The sequence below is a fragment of the Oryza sativa genome, chromosome 5 (genome assembly GCF_034140825.1).
Source record: "Oryza sativa Japonica Group chromosome 5, ASM3414082v1".
NCBI classification, from domain to species: Eukaryota; Viridiplantae; Streptophyta; class Magnoliopsida; order Poales; family Poaceae; genus Oryza; species Oryza sativa.
Genome location: NC_089039.1, coordinates 29,562,050 through 29,584,263, shown reverse-complemented (window position 1 = coordinate 29,584,263; position 22,214 = coordinate 29,562,050). Strand labels below are relative to the sequence as shown.

The following is a 22,214-nucleotide window of genomic DNA, read 5'->3' as shown; positions in this document are numbered from 1 at the left end:
GTACACGATGTAAACTATTTTGGATGTATTGATTATCCATATAAATCAATTGATGTATGGCATATGTTAATTACGCACGATTATTAGAGGTTTCAACAAGTTTAAATCATGTATATGCTAGTTATATGTGATACTTACAATTTTTAAAAGTTTTAAATCACACAGGTGGCAATTTCATATGTATGTTAATTAGAGTTTTTAACATTTAATTTACTAGCATTCATATGCTAATTATAATTGACTAGAGGATTTTTAAAAGTTTTAAATCACGCAAGTGGCAATTTCATATGTTAAATAGAGTTTTTAACATTTAATTTACTATCATTCATATGCTAATTATAATTGACTGGAGAATTTTTAAAAGTATTAAATTTAATATATTTTTAAAACTATCATTCATATATTAGAGTTTTTCACAATTTAATTTACTATCTTTCATATGCTACTTATATATGACTATTCGAATTTTTAAAAGGTTTAAATCATGCATGTGGCATTTACATATGTTAATTAGAGTTTTTAGCATTTAATTTAATATAATTCCTACGCTAAGTACATATGATGATTACAATTTTTATTAATTTTAAATCATGCAGTATGTACATACATATCTTAATTAGAGTTTTTACCAATATAATAATATCATTCATATATATGCTAAGTATATATGATTATTGGAATTTTTATTAATTATATTTGCTTATTACGATTTATCCACTTAATTTATTACAGACAAAAATAATTTTTCGAAGTAATTGTCATTAATCTTTGTACTTTAAATAATGTTAATGCATTAACTTCTATTTTATAAACACATATGTAAGCGAAAATCATATGCAGTGCTATAATCTTTAGTCCCGGTTCTTAACCCTAACCGGGTTTAAAAAGAATTTCGAAATAGCGGGAAAAGATATTTACTCCCGGTTGTTGAGAACAACCGGGACTAAAGATATCTTTTCTTTACTCCCGGTTGTTCTCAACAACCGGGACTAAAGATTTAGTCCCGGTTGTTCTCAACAACCGGGAGTAAAGATCTTTTCTTTACTCCCGGTTGTTCTCAACAACCGGGACTAAAGATAAACAACCGGGAGTAAAGATCCGGGGGTATATATATTCCCGGTGCGCCCTCGTCTTCTTCACCAACACTTAGACGTTTTCGGCCGATCGATCTCTCTCGGCCTCTCTCCTTCGCCGCCACTGCCTAGGGCAAATCCCCGCGCCGACGCCGCCGTATCTCGCCGTCGTCTCGAGCTCGTCGTCCTCGCCGCCGCCTCTGCCTCCTCCGCTGCCGCCGCATCTCTGGGGTGAGAGCCGCCGCCGCCAGATCTCCCTTCATGCATCTCGATCTCTCCGATCTCGATCTCTCTCCGTCGCGCCGCCCGCCACGAGACGCCGCGCCACGACGACGACGCGCCACGCCGCCGCCTTCGCCGCCGCGCAACGCCGCCGCCGCATGCCAACGCCACGCCGCCGCCGCCGTCGCCACGCCGCCGCCGCCGCCTTCGCCGCCGCGCGCGCAATGCCGCCGCCGCCACGCCACGCCGCCGCCGCCACGCCACGCCACGCCGCCGCCGCCACGCCACGCCGCCGCCGCCACGGCCCCGCAACGCCACGCCGCCGCCGCCGCCGCGCCAACCGCCGCCCCGATGCCGCCACACCGCCGTTAACGAACGAGAACGAGAACGATCGAACGAACGAGAGCGAGAACGAACACGTCAACGTACGTTGCCGCGAGAACGTGAACGAGAACGAGAACGATCGAACGAACGAGAGCGAGAACGAGAACGATCGAACGAAGACAAGCGAGAACGAGGGAACGAACGTGAATGAGAACAAGCGAACGAACGTGAATGAGAACGAGCGAACGAACGAGGACGAACGTTAACGTGAAATGCAATATATATATATATATATATATATATATATATATATATATATATATATATATATATATATATATATATATATATATATATATATATATATATATATATATATATATATATATATATACATATATATATATATATATATATATATATATATATATGTTACTTCGCATTTATCCTAATACATCTTTTTGTATCTTGCAGAAAAGACGTGTTGTCGGAGTCGTCCGTCAAGCCTGAGTGGAAGAGCTAGCCCTAGAAGGAATTGGAGCAGGCAAGTGACGTAATAATATAAATTATTGTTATATTTGTAATGCAATTAATTAAGATTATTAGACCTGTAATTAGACTTATCATATAAGATTGTGTAGTGTTCTAATATTATTTGAGTTTTAATATAAGATTATTTTATTGCAAATTAGACTTAGTATGACATTATTGACTACGGAATTGGTGCGACTCCTAGCAATTGACTATTGTAGTCTTAATTAGACTTAGCATATACGCACGAAACACTTAGCATACATGACTATTTTAGTCTTAGCATGTAATATTATTTGAGTTTTAATATAATATTACTTTATTTGTAATTAGACTTAGTATGTAATTATTGACTACGGAATTGGTGCGACAAGTAGCAATTGACTATTGTAGTCTTAATTAGACTTAGCATATACGCACGAAACACTTAGCATATACATGACTATTTTAGTCTTAGCATGTAATATTATTTGAGTTTTAATATAAGATTATTTTATTTGTAATTAGACTTAGTATATAATTATTTACTAGCTAGGGTTGTATAATATACGTCACCTAGACTTAGCTTATATCACGATTTGTAATTAGACTTAGCACGTAAGGTTGTGTAGGGTTCTAATGTACGACATTTACACTTAGCATACATGACTTAGATTGTTAAAACATAAATGTCTCGTGACTTAGCAGATGTTTCTTGTATCAACAGATGGCTGACCACGATGAGGAACAGATATTGTACGATACAATCGCGGAGGGAAGCAGCCAGTACTGGAATGAAGAAGAGGGGAACGAGGATCCAAACCAGTACTTGAACGAGGAAGGGAACGTGGAGAGGGATGCAGAGGGGAACCAGCAGGGGCACGTGGAAAGGGATGTGGAGGGGAACCAGGAGGAGGAGGCTAGTGGTAGTCAACCCTCCGTTGGACAGAAGAGGGCACGCGGGCAACGAGGTGCAGCGAAGAAGCTTGAGGGTCGGCACATCATAACGGAAGTGGAAGAAGATGGACGTCCTAGTGCCCCGGCCGAAGCCGCCAAGAACTATGTACGTCACAGCGGTTGGGTTGTGCGGGATAACGTGCCTGTCAGTACGGTGTACTGGCGAAGAACAAGGGCACGCGGAGATCATGAGAGCTTTGTCCCAGATTCGGAGAAAGAGATGCTGTGGACCACAATGCTCGAGACATTCACCCTTCCTGCGGGTACAGAGGACAAAGTGAAAAGGTGGACTCTGAAGAAAATGGCAGAACAGTTTCAGAGCTTCAAGGGAGATCTGTACCAGAAGTATATACTGAAGGGGCAGACACCGAACTTCGACACATTCCCAAAGCTAAGGGATCACTGGGACGAGTTCGTTGCATATAAGACAGGTGAACAAGGGCAGGCGATGATGGAAAGAAACAAAGAAAATGCCGCCAAGAAGAAGTACCATCACCACTTGGGGTCAGGAGGCTATAGCGTCGCGATGCCGAAGTGGGAGCAGATGGAGGCTAGCTTGATTGAGAGGGGTATCGAACCGGCAACAGCCAATTGGCCGGAACGATTGAAGTTCTGGTACTATGCTCACGGTGGAACGCTCAACCCAGCTGATGGCTCACTGGTCTTCGGCGATCAGATACGAGAGGCTGCGCGACGACTAACAGATGCAGTGGAAGCCTCCTCTCAGGGCACGTTCCGACCAGACAGAGATAGGGACGAGCTGACACTCGCCCTGCAGACTCCAGAGCATCCAGGACGAACACGAGGGAAAGGGGTGATTCCTTGGAAGATTGGTTTCAAGGAGGACATCCACACGTACAGGAGTCGGATGAGGAGCAAGAGAGATACCGAGGCAAAGATTGCAGACCTAGAGTTCCGGGTATCGAGCTACGAACTCAACATGCAAGAGGAGGTGGCAAGGAAGGTTGATGAACGCATGGCCGCACATCGGTCCCATGATCCCCAGCCGACCATTCCTCCTGCAATGGTGAGCCCGTCAGGAAACCGTAGCAGCTGCGCCTCAACGGGGCAGGTAGGATCATAGAGCATGGACGCCATGCAAACACAGGACGAATCGACCTGTCCCGTTGATGACATCACTCAGCGGACACCATGTGAGCTGCATATTCCTTTCAAGAACTTATCAATAAAGGTAAGATTTAGCCATTCCGCTAGTTGCTGCTTATATATGTTGATTACTAATAAATAATCTCTCACAACATGAAGGTGGCGTCGGGCATGGCCATCCCAACGGACCCTTCAGGTACTTACCACTGCAGGCCGATTCCAGCAGGATACTCGAAGGTCGAAGTTGAGTTGGTCGAAGGCGCGTACGAGGACCTCGAGCTGGATTACCCTGGAGGAGACGGTGAGACGCATCTACGAGACACATGCCATGCCATTATTCTATGGCGCAGGCGGTACATCATCCTCCCTGGGCGACAAGCGGCGTCTCGTGCACCATCTCCTCCGGCTCCGCCATCTCCTCCTCAGGATCCTGCACCGTCTCCTCCTCATGCTCCGCCAGCACCGTCTCCACCTCAGGCTCCAGCATCGACTCCTCCTCAGGATCCTGCACCGACTCCTCCTCGTGCTCCTACACCTACTCCCCCGCAAGCTCCTCTTCCGGCACCTTCAAAGTCAAGGGCCCCCCCAGCTCCACCGCCTGCCCACACAAGGGCAACGAAGAAGGCGAAAGTTGACGCCGCCAAGAACAAGGACCCGGGGTACGATTGCACGCAAGAGGAGCTTGACGCTTACGTTGCATCAGAAGTCAAGAGACAATTCAAGCCTCGAAGTCCAGAAAAGAAGATTCCTATAGACCCCAGTGTCAGGAACTTCTTCAGGGGTATGTCTGCATCTGTCAAGGAGGCCATCAAGCTATCGGACTATGAGCGAACGCTGAAGAAAGCATCTTCTGGAAAGTCCAAACCAGTCCCTCAGCTTGGAGAGCAACCAAACCAGGAGATCGAGCCGTTGGTGACCGGTAAAGAAATGACGATAGAACAATTTATTACTGACACCGGTCTAACTACGGATCAATTGCTAGGAGTCGCACCAATCGAAAAGGCGAAAGTGAAATACATGTACGAACTCGGTAAACCGCTTGTCAAGCCTGAGCTGCTGCAGTCCCTACCCACACAAATGTACAAGTTCCATCAGCTGTACATGGAGATGAGCGCCACCGGTAGAGAGATGATCGGAGCGAGGATCAGGGACACGGACTTCTTGCAAGGAGATGACATTCTCTGGATCAATTTCAGGGGAATCTACGAACTATACCAGCTGGACGCCCTCGACGTCTCTATTATGAGTTGCTGGATTTTGTAAGTATATCGTTCAGTTAGATTTCTTACTATACGTCTCCTTTAATTAATTAGGTCCTTGTATATAAGTAGACCATAGAAAATAATATACTCCCTTTTATCGTTGTAGAATGGAGATTCAAAGGGCCCGACGGCGGAGGGTTTTCGATACTGGATTCATCGACCCTCGGAAAGTAAACGTCGCAATGCTCGACCAATATCCACAAGAAACAGAGGACAATCTCGTCCATCTCCTGAAGGCGCAGCATTACAAGACGTTCATACTGTTGCCATACAACACAGAGTTAGTTTAATTTTACTGTCTTCCTACATACCAAATTTCATTCCCGTACGAACTTGCTAAGTGTTTCATATGTAATGCATCCCACGCACATTGCAGATTCCACTGGGTGCTTTTACTCATCGACCTGGAGGCCTGCACCGTCAACGTATATGACTCAATGGATAAAAAAGAGTCTACGTTTGACAAGGTTTTCGAACTTATAGACAGGTACCGTCATAAGTTCCTTTGTTAATTAAAAAAATCTTGTTATGTTAATTGCTACTACGAATCATAGCTTTAAACTCCATGTAGGGCTTGGTATCGGTTCCGTCATTTGGTCCGCGGCAAATGGAGAGAAAGACTTAGGCGGAAGTTCAAATTTCCTGTGAGTACACATGCTCTACATTTATATTTCTCCGATTCAAATACATACAAGTGTATATTAATTAGATCTCTCGTTGTTTGTCATTTATTTGTAGTGCGCAAAGCAAAAGCAGGGAACTAACTTGTGCGGCTATTACGTGTGCGAGTATTGCCACTGCCTTGCAGACCAAATCATGACCACAAGAGAGCTCGATGTACGTACAAATAAATTCAAAATTTCATTACGTAGCGATTTCTTGTTTAATTACTAATCAATTTCATACATTCATATAGTTTATTCGCATGAGGGATAACCTGACCACACACAAGGAATTTATCGCGGCGGTTCAAGAACAACTCATGGGATTCATCAACGAAGAAATCCTTGATCCCAAGGGTGAATTCTACTACGACGGAAACACAATTCACCGGTCCTTAACTTCTGAGCTAGCAGCGAGTACTACTACGTCGAAATCGTAGCTAGCTAGGACATATAATGGATTGTAATTAATACATGACTACATATGTTTCTATATGCATGTGTACACATTTTCTATAATGTAAATATATTTTGGTCATATATATATCTATATACATATGCATTTGCATAACATATATATGTATAAATACATATATATTATGCATGTATATACATATAATATAATATAATATATATATACATATATATATGTATGCATATATATGTATTGAAACATATATATGCATGGTTTATATATATATATATATATATATATATATATATATATATATATATATATATATATATATATATATATAAACCATGCAGCAACAGGGCCATGCAAAAAAAAAAAAGGTCAGCTCGATCTTTAGTCCCGGTTGGTGTTACCAACCGGGACTAAAGATCGATCTTTACTCCCGATTATTTTACCCGGGACTAAAGATAGCGATCTTTAGTCCCGGATTGGTACTCCCGGTTTGGAAACCGGGACTAAAGGGGGGTTACGAACCGGGACTACCGAGGGTTTCTCCACCAGTGCGTATGTGTTGCGACCGAAGAATCTTATGACGGTAGTGCAGATTAACAAAGACACGGGCTAGCTCCTCTGTTTATTGTTTTGGCCGTCATTACTGGCCGTATGATGGCAACACGACCGAAATTGCCGACACTTTTTTAATGGCAACTTGCTGTGAGAGGACTTTTAATTTGCATATTCACTCTGTCCATTAAAAAAAACAAATCTAATGGTTTTCTTTTCTTAATGGAACTATGCCCATTTTTTGTGATTATTAGGAATTTCTATTACTTACTTTATTCTTCTATGTGATTAAATTGTACATGTTGCTATCTCAACACATACGACAAGTAGTCGCTTGTATATATTGTTAGGGAGAAAACCGTTTAGCATGAAAAAAAAAAAGATGATGTGGATACCTTCTTTGTCCGGCGCCCCAAAATATTGTAGCCTCTTTACTACTTTACTAGTGGTGGTCCTTACTAGACAACAAACTCAAACTCATATCATTTTTATACAATTCGAACCTCTAAAAATATATTCATGGGTAAAGCTTTGGAAGTTGGACATACGACATGCAAACCGAATGTTTTTTGCGATCCCAAAATAGGAGCATCTATCACGCTTTAAACTGAGAAAACTCAAACAAAACTAAGAATCTTGCATACTTCAATTCACGAAAAGTTAAGACATCCAAAATTAATTAACTTCATTTTTTTTATTTTGTGACCAGGAAGACTGCTGTGGTTAATTTGAGATAACGCGCACATGATGCACTACATGGAGGTTCAGGCACACTACTTAAATGCACGAAAAGTTAACTTTTGGAGGAAACTGCAACTGCAAGTTGGCAAGTTATTGGGACCCCTGTTGGCTAGGAATTTCTGTCAACTTATTCTTTTCCGTGATGAAATTGGGTTGTAATCTCTCAACGCAACACGACAACTGGTCCTGTATGCTTAGAAAAGGATCGGTTTAGCAGGCTTCACTGATGTGGACAACGCCTTTAATTAGTTTGTCCTTACACATTAGGTTAATTGGCACCCCAAATTTTGTAGCCTTGAGTGGTACACGTCCTTATTATATATCCAAGTTTTCAGCTAGCTAGCTCTACTCATAATGATCTAGTATAATGCATGAGGTCATGACATACTCCTTCCGTAAAAAAAAAAGTTCTAGTATTCACAAAAATCAAAAAATATAATTCTTTTTAGATAATTTTTAAAATTGTACTTTTTTAAGAACAAAGGGAATGCTAGTTAATACTATCATGCTTAATTAATCTGCTTGCTTATGGATGTAGAGGATCCCAGCATGTAATGAACTAATGATATGATGCTGATATATAACTCCAAATCTATCATTTTAATTGGGTAGCAGAGTACTGTATTTGCCTAAATGTTATACTAATATGCGGACAGTGATGACGTGTTCAGCCCAGCAATTTAACATTTTAGCCCTTTTACAAACATTATTCTCCAAATAAATCCCCATACAATTATAACTAAAAATAGAGCTCAACATTAGCGTCAGGTCCATGGCGACGAAGTCTAACATCTCAGCACCAAGGGGCAATACAATAGTAAGCACCAGTATATTTTGTACTTTTCTATATAGGACAGCTAATATAATTAGAACGCTTTCTACAGAGTTCGATCAGCTAATATCACCAGAACACTTCAATTAGAAAAGAGAATGAAAAACAGAGGCATGGGAAGTCGATCATGCCAGGGAGAGATTGCATAAGAAAGCCACTAAGCTACTCCCTCCATTTTAGTAGGTTATAAGAAGATTTAATTTTGGTCAAAGTCAAACTACTCTAAGTTTGACTAATTTTATAAAAAAAAAATAGTAATATTTTTAACCAAGACAAATATATTATGAAAATTTACTCAATTATAAATTTAATAAAACTATGCTGGTGTTGTAAATATTACTATATTTTTCTACAGAATTAGTCAAACTTAGAATACCAAAGTCAAAACGTCTTATAACCTGAAACGGAGGAAGTACTTAACATCGTATAGTAAAAAAATAGCACATTCATATTTATCAAGTACTATAAAGCTGAGCTTCACATAGCTAAGTGGCAAGACTGATGACGCTGAGATGTTGGGCTTCCGCGTCATAGGTGTGACTGCTGAGGTTTAGCTTTAGTATTTATGAGGATCTATTTATAGATTAAATTTTATGAAGGGACTAAAATGTAAAAATTGTTGATGTTCAGTCAGAGATGATATGTTCTACGGAGTATCTACGACCTGGCAACCACCATTGGTGATGCTAGCTAGGCGACAAAGCAGCACTTTCCCGGGAGAGACTGGGAATCTAGGCTATCTGTACTGTAGCTCCCGGCCACTTGCTACCTGCCTTCTTGCACCTTTTCTAGCCCTTCTGTCCTTTTTTTTTTGCTTGTCAGAATTCAGAAAGAAAGATGCACTATAATCTATGCATATCCAAGTCAATCATTCATTGTAAAAGTGTGTGTGGTTCTATTTGTAACTAATCGTTGCAATTTCTTATACAATCTTTAGCCCTTTCAAAGAAAATAAAATAGAAGTCTGTTTAGAGAAGCCTTAAATTCTAAAAATCAACTAGCGAGAATTCGGATATCCTGAGAAAACCAATTTAAGTTTGGCTTGTAGTTTATTTTCTAAATTCTGTAACCGAGCATTTTTATATTTTAATAAGGCAGCTATCAATTGGTTACTTCTCAAAACAGAGGGCTATATTAATTGCTAGCCCTCAATTTTGTTGACACAAAATCGGGCTGGCATTTGCTGAGTTCCTATAAATACAGGCGTACGTGGTTGCGCAGTTTACTGCACCAGCTTAAGCTTATTAGCTCCTGAGAGTGAAGCCCCTATAGCTGATCGAAGCTATGAAGAAGATGTGGCGCGCCAACGCGAGAGTGGTGGAAAGGAGAGGTGGTCGCGAGGCCGAGGAGAGAGGGGGAGTAATTAGCGTGGTGCTTGCCCATGGCTATGGCGCGAGCCAGGCGGTGTGGGACAAGCTCGTGCCCTCCCTCTCCAAGAGCCACAACCTCCTCCTCTTCGACTGGGACTTCACCGGCGCAGGCGCCGGGAAGGACGACGACGAGTACACTTACGGCAGGTTCGCCGACGAGCTCATCGCGGTGATGGAGGAGCGGGGCGTGGGCGCGTCGGGCGCGGTGGTGGTGGCGCACTCCATGTCCGCCATGGCCGCCTGCATCGCCGCCCAACGGAGACCCGACCTCTTCGCCCACATCTTCCTCGTCTGCGCCTCCCCGAGGTTAATTAATTATCGATCACTAGATTTCATTCATTTTTGCTGTTCCTTAATTAATTAAGCCCCTCAAGATCAAGGATGACATATATAGCCTAATTACCGTTATTATTATTACAGCTATTTAATTTAATTAGTTATTTTTAAGCACAATTATATTAGTTAGTCGTTGTGCAACACGTGTTTGGTTCATCCAGATACCACTCCCAGTAGATAGCAGCTATGCTAGCTTTTGAGTTTTATCATTGTCAACTTTGTGTGTTAATTGTCAGCGTGTGTACGTCCACGTCAGCACACTAATCGCGACCATGCAGCAGCAGTCACGTTCACTGTTGCTCACGACTCACCCAACATCTAGAAACATCATCAATTGCATAGCTTCATTCACAGGAAGAAAACAAACGCCTCCTTTTCGATTCTTTTTCCCTAGATAGCGCTTGTCAAATCTGACCAATGAACAGCAATTAAGATTTGGCCGGATCGAACCGGGACGTCACAACAAACACTTGCTGCTAGCTACTCTAGATTAGATCAAAGCTAGCTCTAGTCCGGATGAGATGAAGCAGGATCGATCAATCGTGGCCTCATGTTAGTTAGTCCATAACCTGTACGTGTGGCTAAAAAATAGGAACACAAGAAATTATCCATGTATCAATCAGTCAAGATGTTTCAGATCCTTGCAACTAACTAATTAATATTCTATTGCCAAAACATGCATGATCAAGCATCTAATTGATTACTTAGCATTTCTACGATCGATTGCATGCAAGTACCTGTTGAAAATTCAATTGGGCATGCAGCTGCCAGATAGGAGTAAGCTACTCTGACAGTACAAGAAACTGATGAACAAAATTAAAACTGAACTAGAGAACGTATAGCTGATGAAAACGGGTGGTGGATCGATCGATCAGGTACATAAACTTGGAGGAGGAAGGGTATGTAGGAGGCTTTGAGGAGGCGGCGATCCACGGCATGCTGGCAGCCATGGAGTCGGACTTCGACGGCTGGGTCAGGAGCTTCCTCCCCAACGCCGCCGGCTACGCGTCCGCCGTGGAGCACCTCCTCAAGAGCTTCCTCGCCATGGACCCGACCGTCGCGCTCAAGCTGGCCAAGATGATCTTCCTCGGCGACCAGCGGGAGGTCCTCGACGGCGTGAAGACGCCGTGCACCATCGTCCAGGTGAAGGCCGACTTCGCGGCGCCGCCCAGCGTGGCGGAGTACATGCACCTCAGGATGAAGGGCGCCGCCACGGCCGTCGAGATCATCGGCTCCGTCGGGCACTTCCCCCAGCTCGTCGCGCCGCAGCAGCTGCTGGACATACTCGCCGGCGTCCTGCGCCTCCGGGAGGCGGCGGCGGAGGCGGAGCACGACGACGCCGGCACCGTGGAGATTGCCGGTGGCATCGATGTTGCCATATAGGTTGTGCATCATGCATGCATGCTTGTAAAAAGTCTGCACATATATGCGTCAGAGCTAGCTGCATGTGTGCTCCCTTGTATGTATGTTTGTTTGTTTTGTTTTCAGAGCATGCATTAGTTGTACTATTATGTTTTCCTGTGTAAACATATCATAGAGGTTATGTTACTTGTACACCTGCATGCATGGTTTGGGTATGCTGATGGATGTAAGTACCATTTTCAATGGGACATATACCTTATTAAAAATGTGTTTAATTTCCTGGGGCTGTACATTAATTTCTTAGCCGGCTGGCTGAAATTTTTCCTGAAATTTAAAGGACATAATTGATCGAAGATTCGTCAGCGAGCAGCCTCCAGCCACAGCTACACCGCCACCCCTCGTCCCCTCCCCCATTAGCCACCACACGCACCGTATGTGTCCCCTCCACCCTGCCTGCATATTACCCTCCTATCTTCTCTGATTTTACATCGTCTCGAACCTTATCTACGTACTGTGTAATTGCAATCTCTTCCTCCTTACACTTTTAAGGTGTCCTTGAGAGAGGCCAGGCCCTTAGCCACCCGTCACTGGCTTTACCCTTGTAAGAGACAATATTATTACATAATGGTGGTATACATACAGGGAAGAGCTTTTTTATTGTCCTTGAGCCTGTGCAGTATCGAATCCTCGCCGTCCGTCTAGCCCAATCCAATAGCTGAGCCTCTGTACCGCGTGGTACTGCAGAATGGATTGATGCGGTACCATGTATGGGAGGGTATTTTTGTCTTTTCGCATACTCTTTCTTCTCCTCTCCCCTAGCGGTCACACCTGGGCGGCGGCATCGGCATCGGCCGCTCACCACTAGCGTCGTCGTGGCGCGTCGGCTAGCCACCAGCGCGCCCCGTGCAGCTGCTAGCACCACGGGAGCCACCGCCACATAGGCCCCAGCTGCTGGTCGCAAAGACAACCAGGAACTCCTCGTCAGGCAGGCGGCGTCATCTTCGTCTTCGTTGAGGCCACAGCAAACATCGAACAACGAGCGAGGTCGCGATGGAAGGTTTTTTATGGACAGCAACTGGAGAGGACGGACAGCAACACACGTGCTTCCAAAAGCAACACATGTGAACAGCAAACTCGATGCGACGGCGGGCGCGGCGGCGGCGGCCTCGATGCGACGGCAGCCACGACAGCCTTGATGCAACGACGGTAATTTCTTTAGCCCGATCATACCCATTTCTAAACCAACGGTTAGATTATATTGCTACCTCATGGTACCTTTTCAAAGATAGTAAAGATGCTCTATAGGGAAAATGTTTTGTACTGTTAATGGAGTGTGCTGTTTCTTGTAGATGATCAAAATAGTTACGAGAAAATCTGAAAAAAAAAACATGACAAGATAGATTATACTCGGTATCATATACATATTATGACCAGGGTTGGAAATTCCGGAACAAAATTTCTAAAATTTCGGTCATTTCAGACCCCTCCGATACGATATTATTTCAGCCTAAATTTTTAAATTTTTTTGTGAATTTTGGTAATATCCGAAATTTCAGAAATTTCGGCATTTCGGTGAGGACCAATCAAATTAGCTAAACCGAAAAGTTTAACCCTAATTATGACAGCACAAACACCGAGATCATATTCTATCTACACATGGAGAGAAAATAAGAAAAGCAAAACAGATAGCGAAATGCGCGGTCACGCGACATGTATTGATTTTTGTTATTTTTGTTTCTTTGCAGTTACATGTAAGTTTGACCATGCGTAAATTAAGCGAGAATTCAGAGTTATATTAAGTTTGATCATGATGTTTGTGGAAAATAGGTGATGCATGTAGTCAAATTTTCCACATAATTAAACCACATGAAAGAAAAAAAAGGGTACACGCCCTCAAGGCCTTTAAATCCACTGCTGATTACATGTACACTCAATTGTCAGCTGCACAAAAAGTTTATAACTCAAGTACACTAGTACAACCTTTTCCTCTGTCCCTTTTAATTAGTTTAGCTTGGCCCTTTTTATTGACGTTATTTATCTATGATATGAGTAGAGGGAGGCAACCAGTTAATCTTGTATACTTACATTACTTTTTTTTTTCTTGGATAATTCACCCAGACGGCGATCCATGGATTGAGAGACAGACTGCAGGAAGGCAGCTTCATCACCAACATCGTCTTCAACCTCACGGATGATCTCCTCGATGACAGACTCCTTGGTGAGCGTCTCCCTGCACAAGATGCTCCCCATGTCGAACGCGGCGAGGCCCGAGTCGACGCCCTTCTTGAGCAGCATGGTGGTGACGCGCAGGACGCGCTCGCACTTGGCTGGCATCTCCCACCCATGGAACCTCAGAATGGCGATGTCCTCCTCCGCGTCCAGTGACCTTATGTACTCCACCGTCTCCTCGCTGAATGGCTCCCGACACTGCGGCCAGTAGAGCCACTCGAATGTGCAATCCTCAAACTGATCGATGTGCATGCATCATCACAAAATGGAATCAGGATCATTAGCTAAATCATTGGCCGGCGTGTTTTGTCAGTGCTTACACTCTCAGGAAGACAGTATCCATGGTCGATCGGAACCAGGGTGAGGCCATGGCCTTGTTCGTCTCTGCAGGTGAGGATGTTGCCGGCGTGCCTGTCGGCGTTGGCCAGCCTGATGTCCAGCACGCAGATCTTGTGAACTTCGTGCACCGGGAACGCACGAGGTCCCATGTCCTCGCAGCTGCCGCTGTTCTTCACGAACGCTTGCAATGACCCCACCTTGAACAATGGAGGACCTTGTTCGGAAGCTGCAGGTTGCTTGAAGCTCCTGTGCATGCAACGGACCAGCGCGGTTGGCGCGACACCGGCGAAGCCCACGGTGGCGGAGCCATGATGTCCTGCGAACGAACGGCGGCCACCGGGAGGGTGGTCGAGGATGTAGGCGGCGACCTCTCTGATGGCGCCCTCGCCGACGCGTGTCCCCTTCTTGAGCCCCTCGCCGGTGGGCGAGGGTGGGAGGCCGCGTGGGTTGTTGGCCGCCATGGGCTCCTCGTCCACCGGCTTGAACACGGCGACGTGCTCCTGCCCCGACGCGTCCTGCATGAAATACGCCCCCCCGGTGCCCTCCGACGACATGATCGGGGCGTTCCCCTTCTCCATCCCGGCCAGCACGGCGCCCACCAGGTTCTCGATCACTGGCGGAAGCGCGGCCTTGGGGTTGACGATGACCGGCTCGATGGCGAAGTCCCTCTGCAGGTGCAACGTCGGTTGAGCAGCGTCGGCGGCGGCGTTGCGGTTGCGCGCGACGATGGAGACCTCGAAGTCCCGGTCGACGGGCCTGGCGGCGAGCTTGGCGGAGCGGTGGACGAGCAGGTGGATGACGGCGCCGTCGGTCCTGCAGACGTCGTGGATGAGGTGGGCGTCGTCGAGCACCTCGCCCTGGAGGACGAGGCTGTGGTGGTCGTCGTCGTGGGTGGAGTTCTTGGCGATCTGCTGCTTGACGTAGCCGACGGTGCGGCCGGGCTCGACGCGGAACCTGAACTTGTTGCCGTGGACGGTCTGGACGGTGATGAGGCGGAGGTCGGAGATGCGGATGACGAGGTGGAGGACGTTGCCGTGGGAGACGCCGTAGTCCATGATGCGGCTGTCGTTCCGGGCGAGCTCCCGGCCATCGAAGACGAGCTTCTGCTTGCGGACGACGAAGCCCTTGGAGGTCTGGACGCGGAGCTTGACGGAGGCGATGGAGTCGGAGGCCATCACCCGCATGGGCATCATGGAGAGCCCCGGCGCGGTGAGGTAGATGAGGATAGATTCCGCGGCGCAATGCGGCGGCCGGATGCCGTTCACATTCAGGCGGGTGGCCAGGAGCTCCTGCTCCTCCCTCGCCGCGCACAGGGTGGCTCCGCCGGCGGCCGTCGTCGTCATGGCCGGCCAATCAACCTCCGATCGATCGATGTGTGTTGGATGGCGCGTCCGTCTGGATGAGAAACAGCTAATGGCTAATGGGATGAAGTGATCAGTGACAGACTAATTAACATGCATGCATGGGGCCTGGCCTCCGATCCTGTTCTTGGCTCAGGCAACCGCGCGAGGGGGAGACGGCGGCGCCGGAGCGCAAGAAGGATCGCTTTGTTTCCTTTCGTTTCGTTTCGTTTTGGGAATTGCGAGGCACCTCTCTTGTTCATCTGCTCTGCTGGGGACGACCAGTGCCAAAATTAGGTGCCTCTGGCGGTTTGTCGCGCTCGCCATGGCTGCCATTTGGTACCAATTTGAGATGCTTTCGCCGGAATTGCCGGGGAAGATGGAGTCCTCGCCGATCCACCCGCGCCGCGGAACATGGACTGCTGCGATTGGTTGCCGTCCCCCAGTTTTGCGCTGCGCTGGACGGACGACATTGTGGGCCTTCTGTCGTCGGGACCACATGCATTTGGGCCCAAAATGATGCCATGGGCCAATTAGCTAACTTTTCGGCTGGTAGGCCCAACGGGAGATTGCCATCATGGTGTGTGTCCTGAAACAACGGACACGCACGCACACGGCACATCTCGCTCTCCCGATTCCCGAATGCCCAGATTCCTTGTAGACTGTAAACTGCTGCTGGTAATTAACCGAGTGTGTGTACTTGTGCAAGATCCAGGCAGCAAGTGATGATTTTCCCAGTGCATCCTTGGTCGAATTGAAGTCGCTGCAGTGAAGTGCGGATCGATCTATCGATCCAGTAGAGGACGTGGCAGCCGCCGCTGTTGGCTTTCACTTCAATTCAATTCACTTTGATCGATCAGCCACCGCGAAGAAGAAGAAGAAGAAGAAGAAGAAACAACATTTAATTCCCCAGCTAGCAACCGCCGGCCACCTCTCTCTCCCAATTATCCTCTCCTCCTCTGCTTCATCTCCACCACCTCCGATCGAGATCGAGATGCTCCCCTCAACGGCAATGGCGTTCCATGTCTTCCTCATCGCTGCGCTGCTGTTGCTGCCTCTCCCCGCCGCCTTCTCCAAGGCCGTGCGCACCCAATCCCTTCTCGCCAACCCGCTCTCCCCGGATCCTATCACTCAGGAGCAGCAGCTCAGCCTCGCCGCGCCCCGCACCAACGCCTCCACGCTCCACTTCCGCCTCGCCCACCGCGAGCACTTCGCGCTCAACGCCACCGCCTCCGATCTGCTCGCGCACCTCCTCGCCCGGGACGCCGCGCGCGCCGCCGCCCTGCTTGCTGCACCCAACAATGCCACGCGCCCGCGCCGCCGCGGCGGCTTCGCGGCGCCCCTGCTGTCCGGCCTCCCGCAGGGGAGCGGGGAGTACTTCGCCCAGGTCGGGGTCGGCACGCCCGCCACCACCGCGCTCATGGTGCTCGACACCGGCAGCGACGTCGTCTGGCTCCAGTGCGCGCCCTGCCGCCACTGCTACGCGCAGTCCGGCAGGGTCTTCGACCCGCGCCGCTCCCGCTCCTACGCCGCGGTGGACTGCGTCGCGCCCATCTGCCGCCGCCTCGATTCCGCCGGCTGCGACAGGCGCCGCAACTCCTGCCTCTACCAGGTAGCCTACGGCGACGGCTCTGTCACCGCCGGGGACTTCGCCTCCGAGACGCTCACCTTCGCGCGGGGCGCCCGCGTGCAGCGGGTGGCCATCGGGTGCGGCCACGACAACGAGGGGCTCTTCATCGCCGCGTCGGGACTCCTCGGCCTCGGCCGTGGCAGGCTGTCGTTCCCCTCCCAGATCGCCCGCAGCTTCGGCCGGAGCTTCTCCTACTGCCTCGTGGACCGGACCTCGTCGGTGAGGCCCTCCTCCACCCGCTCCTCCACCGTAACGTTCGGCGCCGGCGCGGTGGCGGCAGCGGCGGGCGCGTCCTTCACGCCGATGGGGAGGAACCCCAGGATGGCGACGTTCTACTACGTGCACCTCCTGGGCTTCAGCGTGGGCGGCGCGCGCGTGAAGGGCGTGTCCCAGTCCGACCTCCGGCTGAACCCGACCACCGGGCGCGGCGGCGTCATCCTGGACTCCGGCACGTCGGTGACACGGCTTGCCAGGCCCGTGTACGAGGCCGTGCGCGACGCGTTCCGCGCGGCGGCGGTGGGGCTCCGTGTGTCGCCGGGCGGGTTCTCGCTGTTCGACACGTGCTACAACCTGAGCGGGCGGAGGGTGGTGAAGGTGCCGACGGTGTCGATGCACCTGGCGGGCGGCGCGTCGGTGGCGCTGCCGCCGGAGAACTACCTGATCCCGGTGGACACGAGCGGGACGTTCTGCTTCGCGATGGCGGGAACGGACGGCGGCGTCTCCATCATCGGCAACATACAGCAGCAGGGGTTCCGGGTGGTGTTCGACGGCGACGCCCAGCGCGTAGGCTTCGTGCCAAAGAGCTGTTAATTACAGTACTCCACTACGGAGTATTAGTATTACTAAGCAAGGGTGTTAAAATCGAACTCTCTTTTTTTTTTTCCTTTTTGTGAATCGATTCACTGCTTAATTTGTACTATCGGGTATCGTTAATTTGTTAATCAAAGCCTCCTATGCCTTTGGATTTTGGCAGGAGGGAGCTGCATGTACGTAACGTTGTTGTTGTGAATTGTGATCGACTGATGATCGTAGGCTTAATTTCCATCAATTCAGGATAGGACTAGGACCAAGGCTTTCATCTGAGACTCAGGCTAGCTTTCCCTGCCGTTGGGTTGGATTCTACTGCTGCATCCACGCGAGTGTGTTCATCATGATCACGGACACATGGCTGCCTCACCGGCTTTAATTTCCTTTTGCTCCAGCTCCTTTCCCCGGCCGGCGGACGGTGGCGGCCTCGCCGGCCCGCAGAGACACAGGGAGCGAAGCGTTACGTTACGTCGGCAACGGTGAAAGGCCTCCGATATGCATGATATTGATCCCCAGCGAGGCGGTGAGCTGCCGGCCGGCCGACATGTTCCCCTTCGTCAACATTAATGCCCCCTCCTTTAAGCAATCACCGTCACCGTCACCGGCTAACAAAGCAAGCAAGCACGAGCTAGATCAAATGAGATGAGATCCGCCATTGCCGGCAGCATGGGACTCTGCGCTTCACTTTACTTCCTACTGTGCACAGCCCTTCTATATCTGAGCTGTGCCACGTACTAATAAGTTGTGTGCCGATTTATGGAGGAGAAAAACATGCAAAACTTTGGGCCATGCCCGGTTAAATCTAGGCTGCTTATATACTCCCTTCGGTTTTATTTTAATTGACGCTTTGAACAATGACACGCTCTACGAGATATATCTTTGACCTTATTTTTCTATTATAATATATACAACAAATAAATGCATGTTTACTTTTATTATAATGTTTTGAAAGACAAATCTATATATGTTTTTCTAGTTTCTTTAAACTAAATATTTTTAATATTATTGATGGTCAAAGTTATAAAAGTTTAACCTCAAACTTATCCAAAACGTTAATTAATTTAGAACCAGAGGGAGTACTCCCCCGTTTATAAATATTTGATACCGTTGACTTTTTAAGCACATGTTTGACCGTTTATCTTATTCAAAAACTTTTGTGAAATATGTAAAACTATATGTATACATATAAGTATATTTAACAATGAATCAAATGATAGGAAAAGAATTAATAATTACTCATTTTTTTAATATTTAAAAAAGTCAACGGCGTCAAATATTTAAAAATGGATAGAGTATTATGTTGGGAATAAATCCACTTTGACTCTCCAATATAGGTCCAATTTAATTCATATTCCTCAATCGTGCAGCATATTTGCAAACAAAAATAATTTGTGAATAAAACTTTTATATACATGTTCTTAGCAATCTAAAAGCAAATGCTGAAAAATAAACTTCGATGAAAGAACCCCAAAATCAACTCCAAATTTAAGATTGAAAATTCAAATTTTGGCTAATAAGCATAAGCGAAAAGATGAGGCAAGTAATACTGGATATCTCAATCAGGTGGAGCTTGGGGAGCCACCGATTGCCGGGAAGGAGGTTTGTTGACCTTGTTGCCCTTGATCGACTGGCAAAGAAGATGTGCCCTTCCTAGGTCTCCTCCTTGCGGATGCTCACGGCGGCGAGCTTCAGTGCCGCCTGTTTCTTCATCCCCCTCCTTGTCGGCTGCCACGACCCTCGCCATGGACAATGGGTGGTGGCCTCGTCGCCCTAGACCTACTGGCGAGGAATACCCGCCCACCCTCGGTCTCCTCGTGGAGGCTTGCGGCAGCGGGCTCCGGCACAATCTGCTTCTTGAACGCCACACCCCATGGCCCTGCTCGTTGAACGCTGGATGCCACGGCCCTCGCCATAGGTGGGGAAAGGAAAGAAAGAAATTGATAAGTGAGAGGGAGAAAGATAGAGGTCGCTAACATGTGGGCCCCACATGCTAACTTGACCGGTTAGACTAGGTCAACTAGCCACGTCAGCGAAAACTACCATAAATACTGTTGGGGCGATTTTAATAGCTAGGTGGTCAAAATATATGGTATCGCAATTGATGGATACGAATTAGATTGACTCTATAGGGACTCAAAGTGAACTTATTCCTTTTACTGGACGCGCATGCCAAGGGCCCTCTTATGGATGCAAAGACCATATATGCAAAAAAAGGTCCATATTTCCGCACCCAAAGCTTGGGCTGGAGCCTGGTGACCTGCCAAAGGGCTCTAACTTTAAATCATATTGGACCTGGGCCATATAGAAACCGTGCAACCTCGGTGGACGTTTCAGCTTATTCCTTTCTTTCTTTCCTGAGTAAATTCCTTACGATTGCAAATACTGGCTAAATTAAGTATCAACTTATTATAACATCAACAATCTATTTTAGATTACCGCAAAAATTAACGATGAAATTACCACAAAACTAAAACTCTATTACTAGTACCAAATACTCTTGTGTTACTAACAAATCAGACCCACTTTTCATACAGGTGGTTATCGGCGTGGGTGAAACAGTCCATGTCATCGTGTGTACTGAAGTAGTCCCATGATAGTAAGAGCAAGTTTAATACTATAGCCCACTGCTAGCTCCAAATTATCTATAGCCAATGTAATAGCTAATTCATACAATATTTAGTTACTATACTATTAATATATGGTCTCATATTCATACACACATTACGTCTTGTAGTCCGTGCTGCAGCTGGCTACAGATCTATAGCCCGATGCTCTTCTCTCTTTTTCTTTCTCTCTTTAAAATATGTTTATAGCTAGCTTGCCTGCTATTGTACCTGCTCTAATACTTCTATGCCATATGTGGGCTACAACTCAACGAGCATGGGCGGGAAACCAACGCGGTCGGCTCACGAGGCATAATTAACCAATTTCTTTGTTAGAGCAAGTTTAATAGTATAGTCCACTACTAGCTCCAAATCATCTATAGCCAATGTAATAGACAATTCATACAATAGTTGCTTATTATACTATTAATACATGGTCCCACCTATTATACACCTATCATACACCCAATATGTCTTGGAAACCGTGCTGCAGCTGGCTACAGATTTGTAGCCCGCTGCTCTTCTCTCTCTTCTTTTATCTCTTTAAAATATGTTTATAGCTGGCTTATAGCCTGCTATTGTACCAGCTCTTAGGGTGTATAGTTGCTGGCCGCGAATAGATTTGGGCGTTTAGGCGGCTTTGGCTAAAGTCCATCAGGGGAAATCAAGGCCGCTTGATCATTCTGGCAGTTTGCTAGGTATTGATGTTGCATCTGCTTTAAAGTCAGAGTTGATGTGTCGCTTATGGTAATCATTGAGGATTATAATAGAGTTACAGTTCTATGATTATTTTATCTATAATCGTCGAAATATCATTGCGGTAAGGCAATTTAAAAATATGTCGATAATATCGTAGCAAAGTTATAATTTAGTCGTTAAATTTGAATCGAGAGTCAAATGATATGGCCATAGGCGGCATGCACGACACAACCCGACCCAGTAACCCACCCACCGTGGGCTGTTACCATAACCAATATCATCCGAGGTTAATTGTGTTGAACCGAATTGAGCGACCACTGGTGGAGAAACCATCTTTGGTCGGTCGGCCGAAATTCACAATAGTCCCGGTTCCACTAAAAACCAGGACTAAAGATCAAGGACTAAAGATGATCTTTAGTCCCGGTTGGTGGCTACAGTGGATATATTTGATCTTTAGTCCCGGTTCTAAACCTGTCAGGCCCCCCGGGATCTTTACTCCCGGTTGGTGTTACCAACCGGGATAAAAATCCTAACTTTACTTCCGGTTGGTGTTATCAACTGGAAGTAAAGATCTAGAAGATTTTTAGTCCCGGTTGATATTACCAACCGGGACTAAAATTCAACGCTTAATATATAATCCTTCTTTCCTATCCACTCCTCCACAACCGCCTCGCATTTATCCTCTCAGATCGATCTCCCTCTCCTCCTCCCCCTCCGCCTCCTCCCCTTCCTCCTCCCATCTCCCGGCCCTCTCCTCCCCGTCCTCCCTTCCCATCCGCTCAGATCGATCTCCCTCTCCTTCTCCCCTCCTCCCTCTCAGATCGATCTCC

General features: G+C 47.0%; 3 protein-coding genes and 1 long non-coding RNA gene across 4 annotated transcripts; 3 read left to right on the top strand and 1 right to left on the bottom strand.

Annotated features, from left to right (window-relative positions):
- The first annotated feature begins 9,838 nt into the window (after window positions 1-9,838).
- On the top strand, window positions 9,839-12,027 carry LOC4339786 (probable esterase KAI2). Its single transcript, XM_015782531.3, has 2 exons — window positions 9,839-10,345; window positions 11,251-12,027. The coding sequence occupies exons 1-2, from the start codon at window positions 9,954-9,956 to the stop codon at window positions 11,756-11,758; spliced, it is 900 nt and encodes a 299-aa protein (XP_015638017.1). The 5' UTR covers window positions 9,839-9,953; the 3' UTR covers window positions 11,759-12,027.
- Window positions 12,028-12,517: 490 nt separating this feature from the next.
- LOC136356577 (uncharacterized) lies at window positions 12,518-14,257 on the top strand. Its single transcript, XR_010741517.1, has 2 exons — window positions 12,518-12,943; window positions 13,856-14,257. It is a non-coding gene; the product is annotated as an uncharacterized lncRNA (long non-coding RNA).
- LOC4339785 (phosphatidylinositol 4-kinase gamma 4) lies at window positions 13,575-15,961 on the bottom strand. The gene is made up of 2 exons (XM_015782513.3): window positions 14,287-15,961; window positions 13,575-14,203 (listed from the first exon to the last, which is right to left on the bottom strand). Exons 1-2 carry the CDS (start codon window positions 15,646-15,648, stop codon window positions 13,805-13,807), a joined length of 1,761 nt encoding a protein of 586 aa, XP_015637999.1. The 5' UTR covers window positions 15,649-15,961; the 3' UTR covers window positions 13,575-13,804.
- Window positions 15,962-16,556: 595 nt separating this feature from the next.
- Window positions 16,557-18,264, top strand: LOC4339784 (aspartyl protease family protein 2). The gene has a single exon (XM_015782514.3). It carries the CDS (start codon window positions 16,640-16,642, stop codon window positions 18,083-18,085), a length of 1,446 nt encoding a protein of 481 aa, XP_015638000.1. The 5' UTR covers window positions 16,557-16,639; the 3' UTR covers window positions 18,086-18,264.
- Window positions 18,265-22,214: the final 3,950 nt, after the last annotated feature.

What these genes read in the sequence shown, in the direction of transcription:
- LOC4339786 (XM_015782531.3), top strand. Translation starts at nt 9,954, where the DNA reads ATGAAGAAGATGTGGCGCGCCAACGCGAGAGTGGTGGAAAGGAGAGGT. An exon ending in CTCGTCTGCGCCTCCCCGAG is followed by an intron (nt 10,346 to 11,250) that starts GTTAATTAATTA and finishes TCGATCGATCAG; the next exon opens with GTACATAAACTTGGAGGAGG.
- LOC4339785 (XM_015782513.3), bottom strand. Translation starts at nt 15,648, where the DNA reads ATGACGACGACGGCCGCCGGCGGAGCCACCCTGTGCGCGGCGAGGGAG. An exon ending in GATACTGTCTTCCTGAGAGT is followed by an intron (nt 14,204 to 14,286) that starts GTAAGCACTGAC and finishes CACATCGATCAG; the next exon opens with TTTGAGGATTGCACATTCGA.
- LOC4339784 (XM_015782514.3), top strand. Translation starts at nt 16,640, where the DNA reads ATGCTCCCCTCAACGGCAATGGCGTTCCATGTCTTCCTCATCGCTGCG.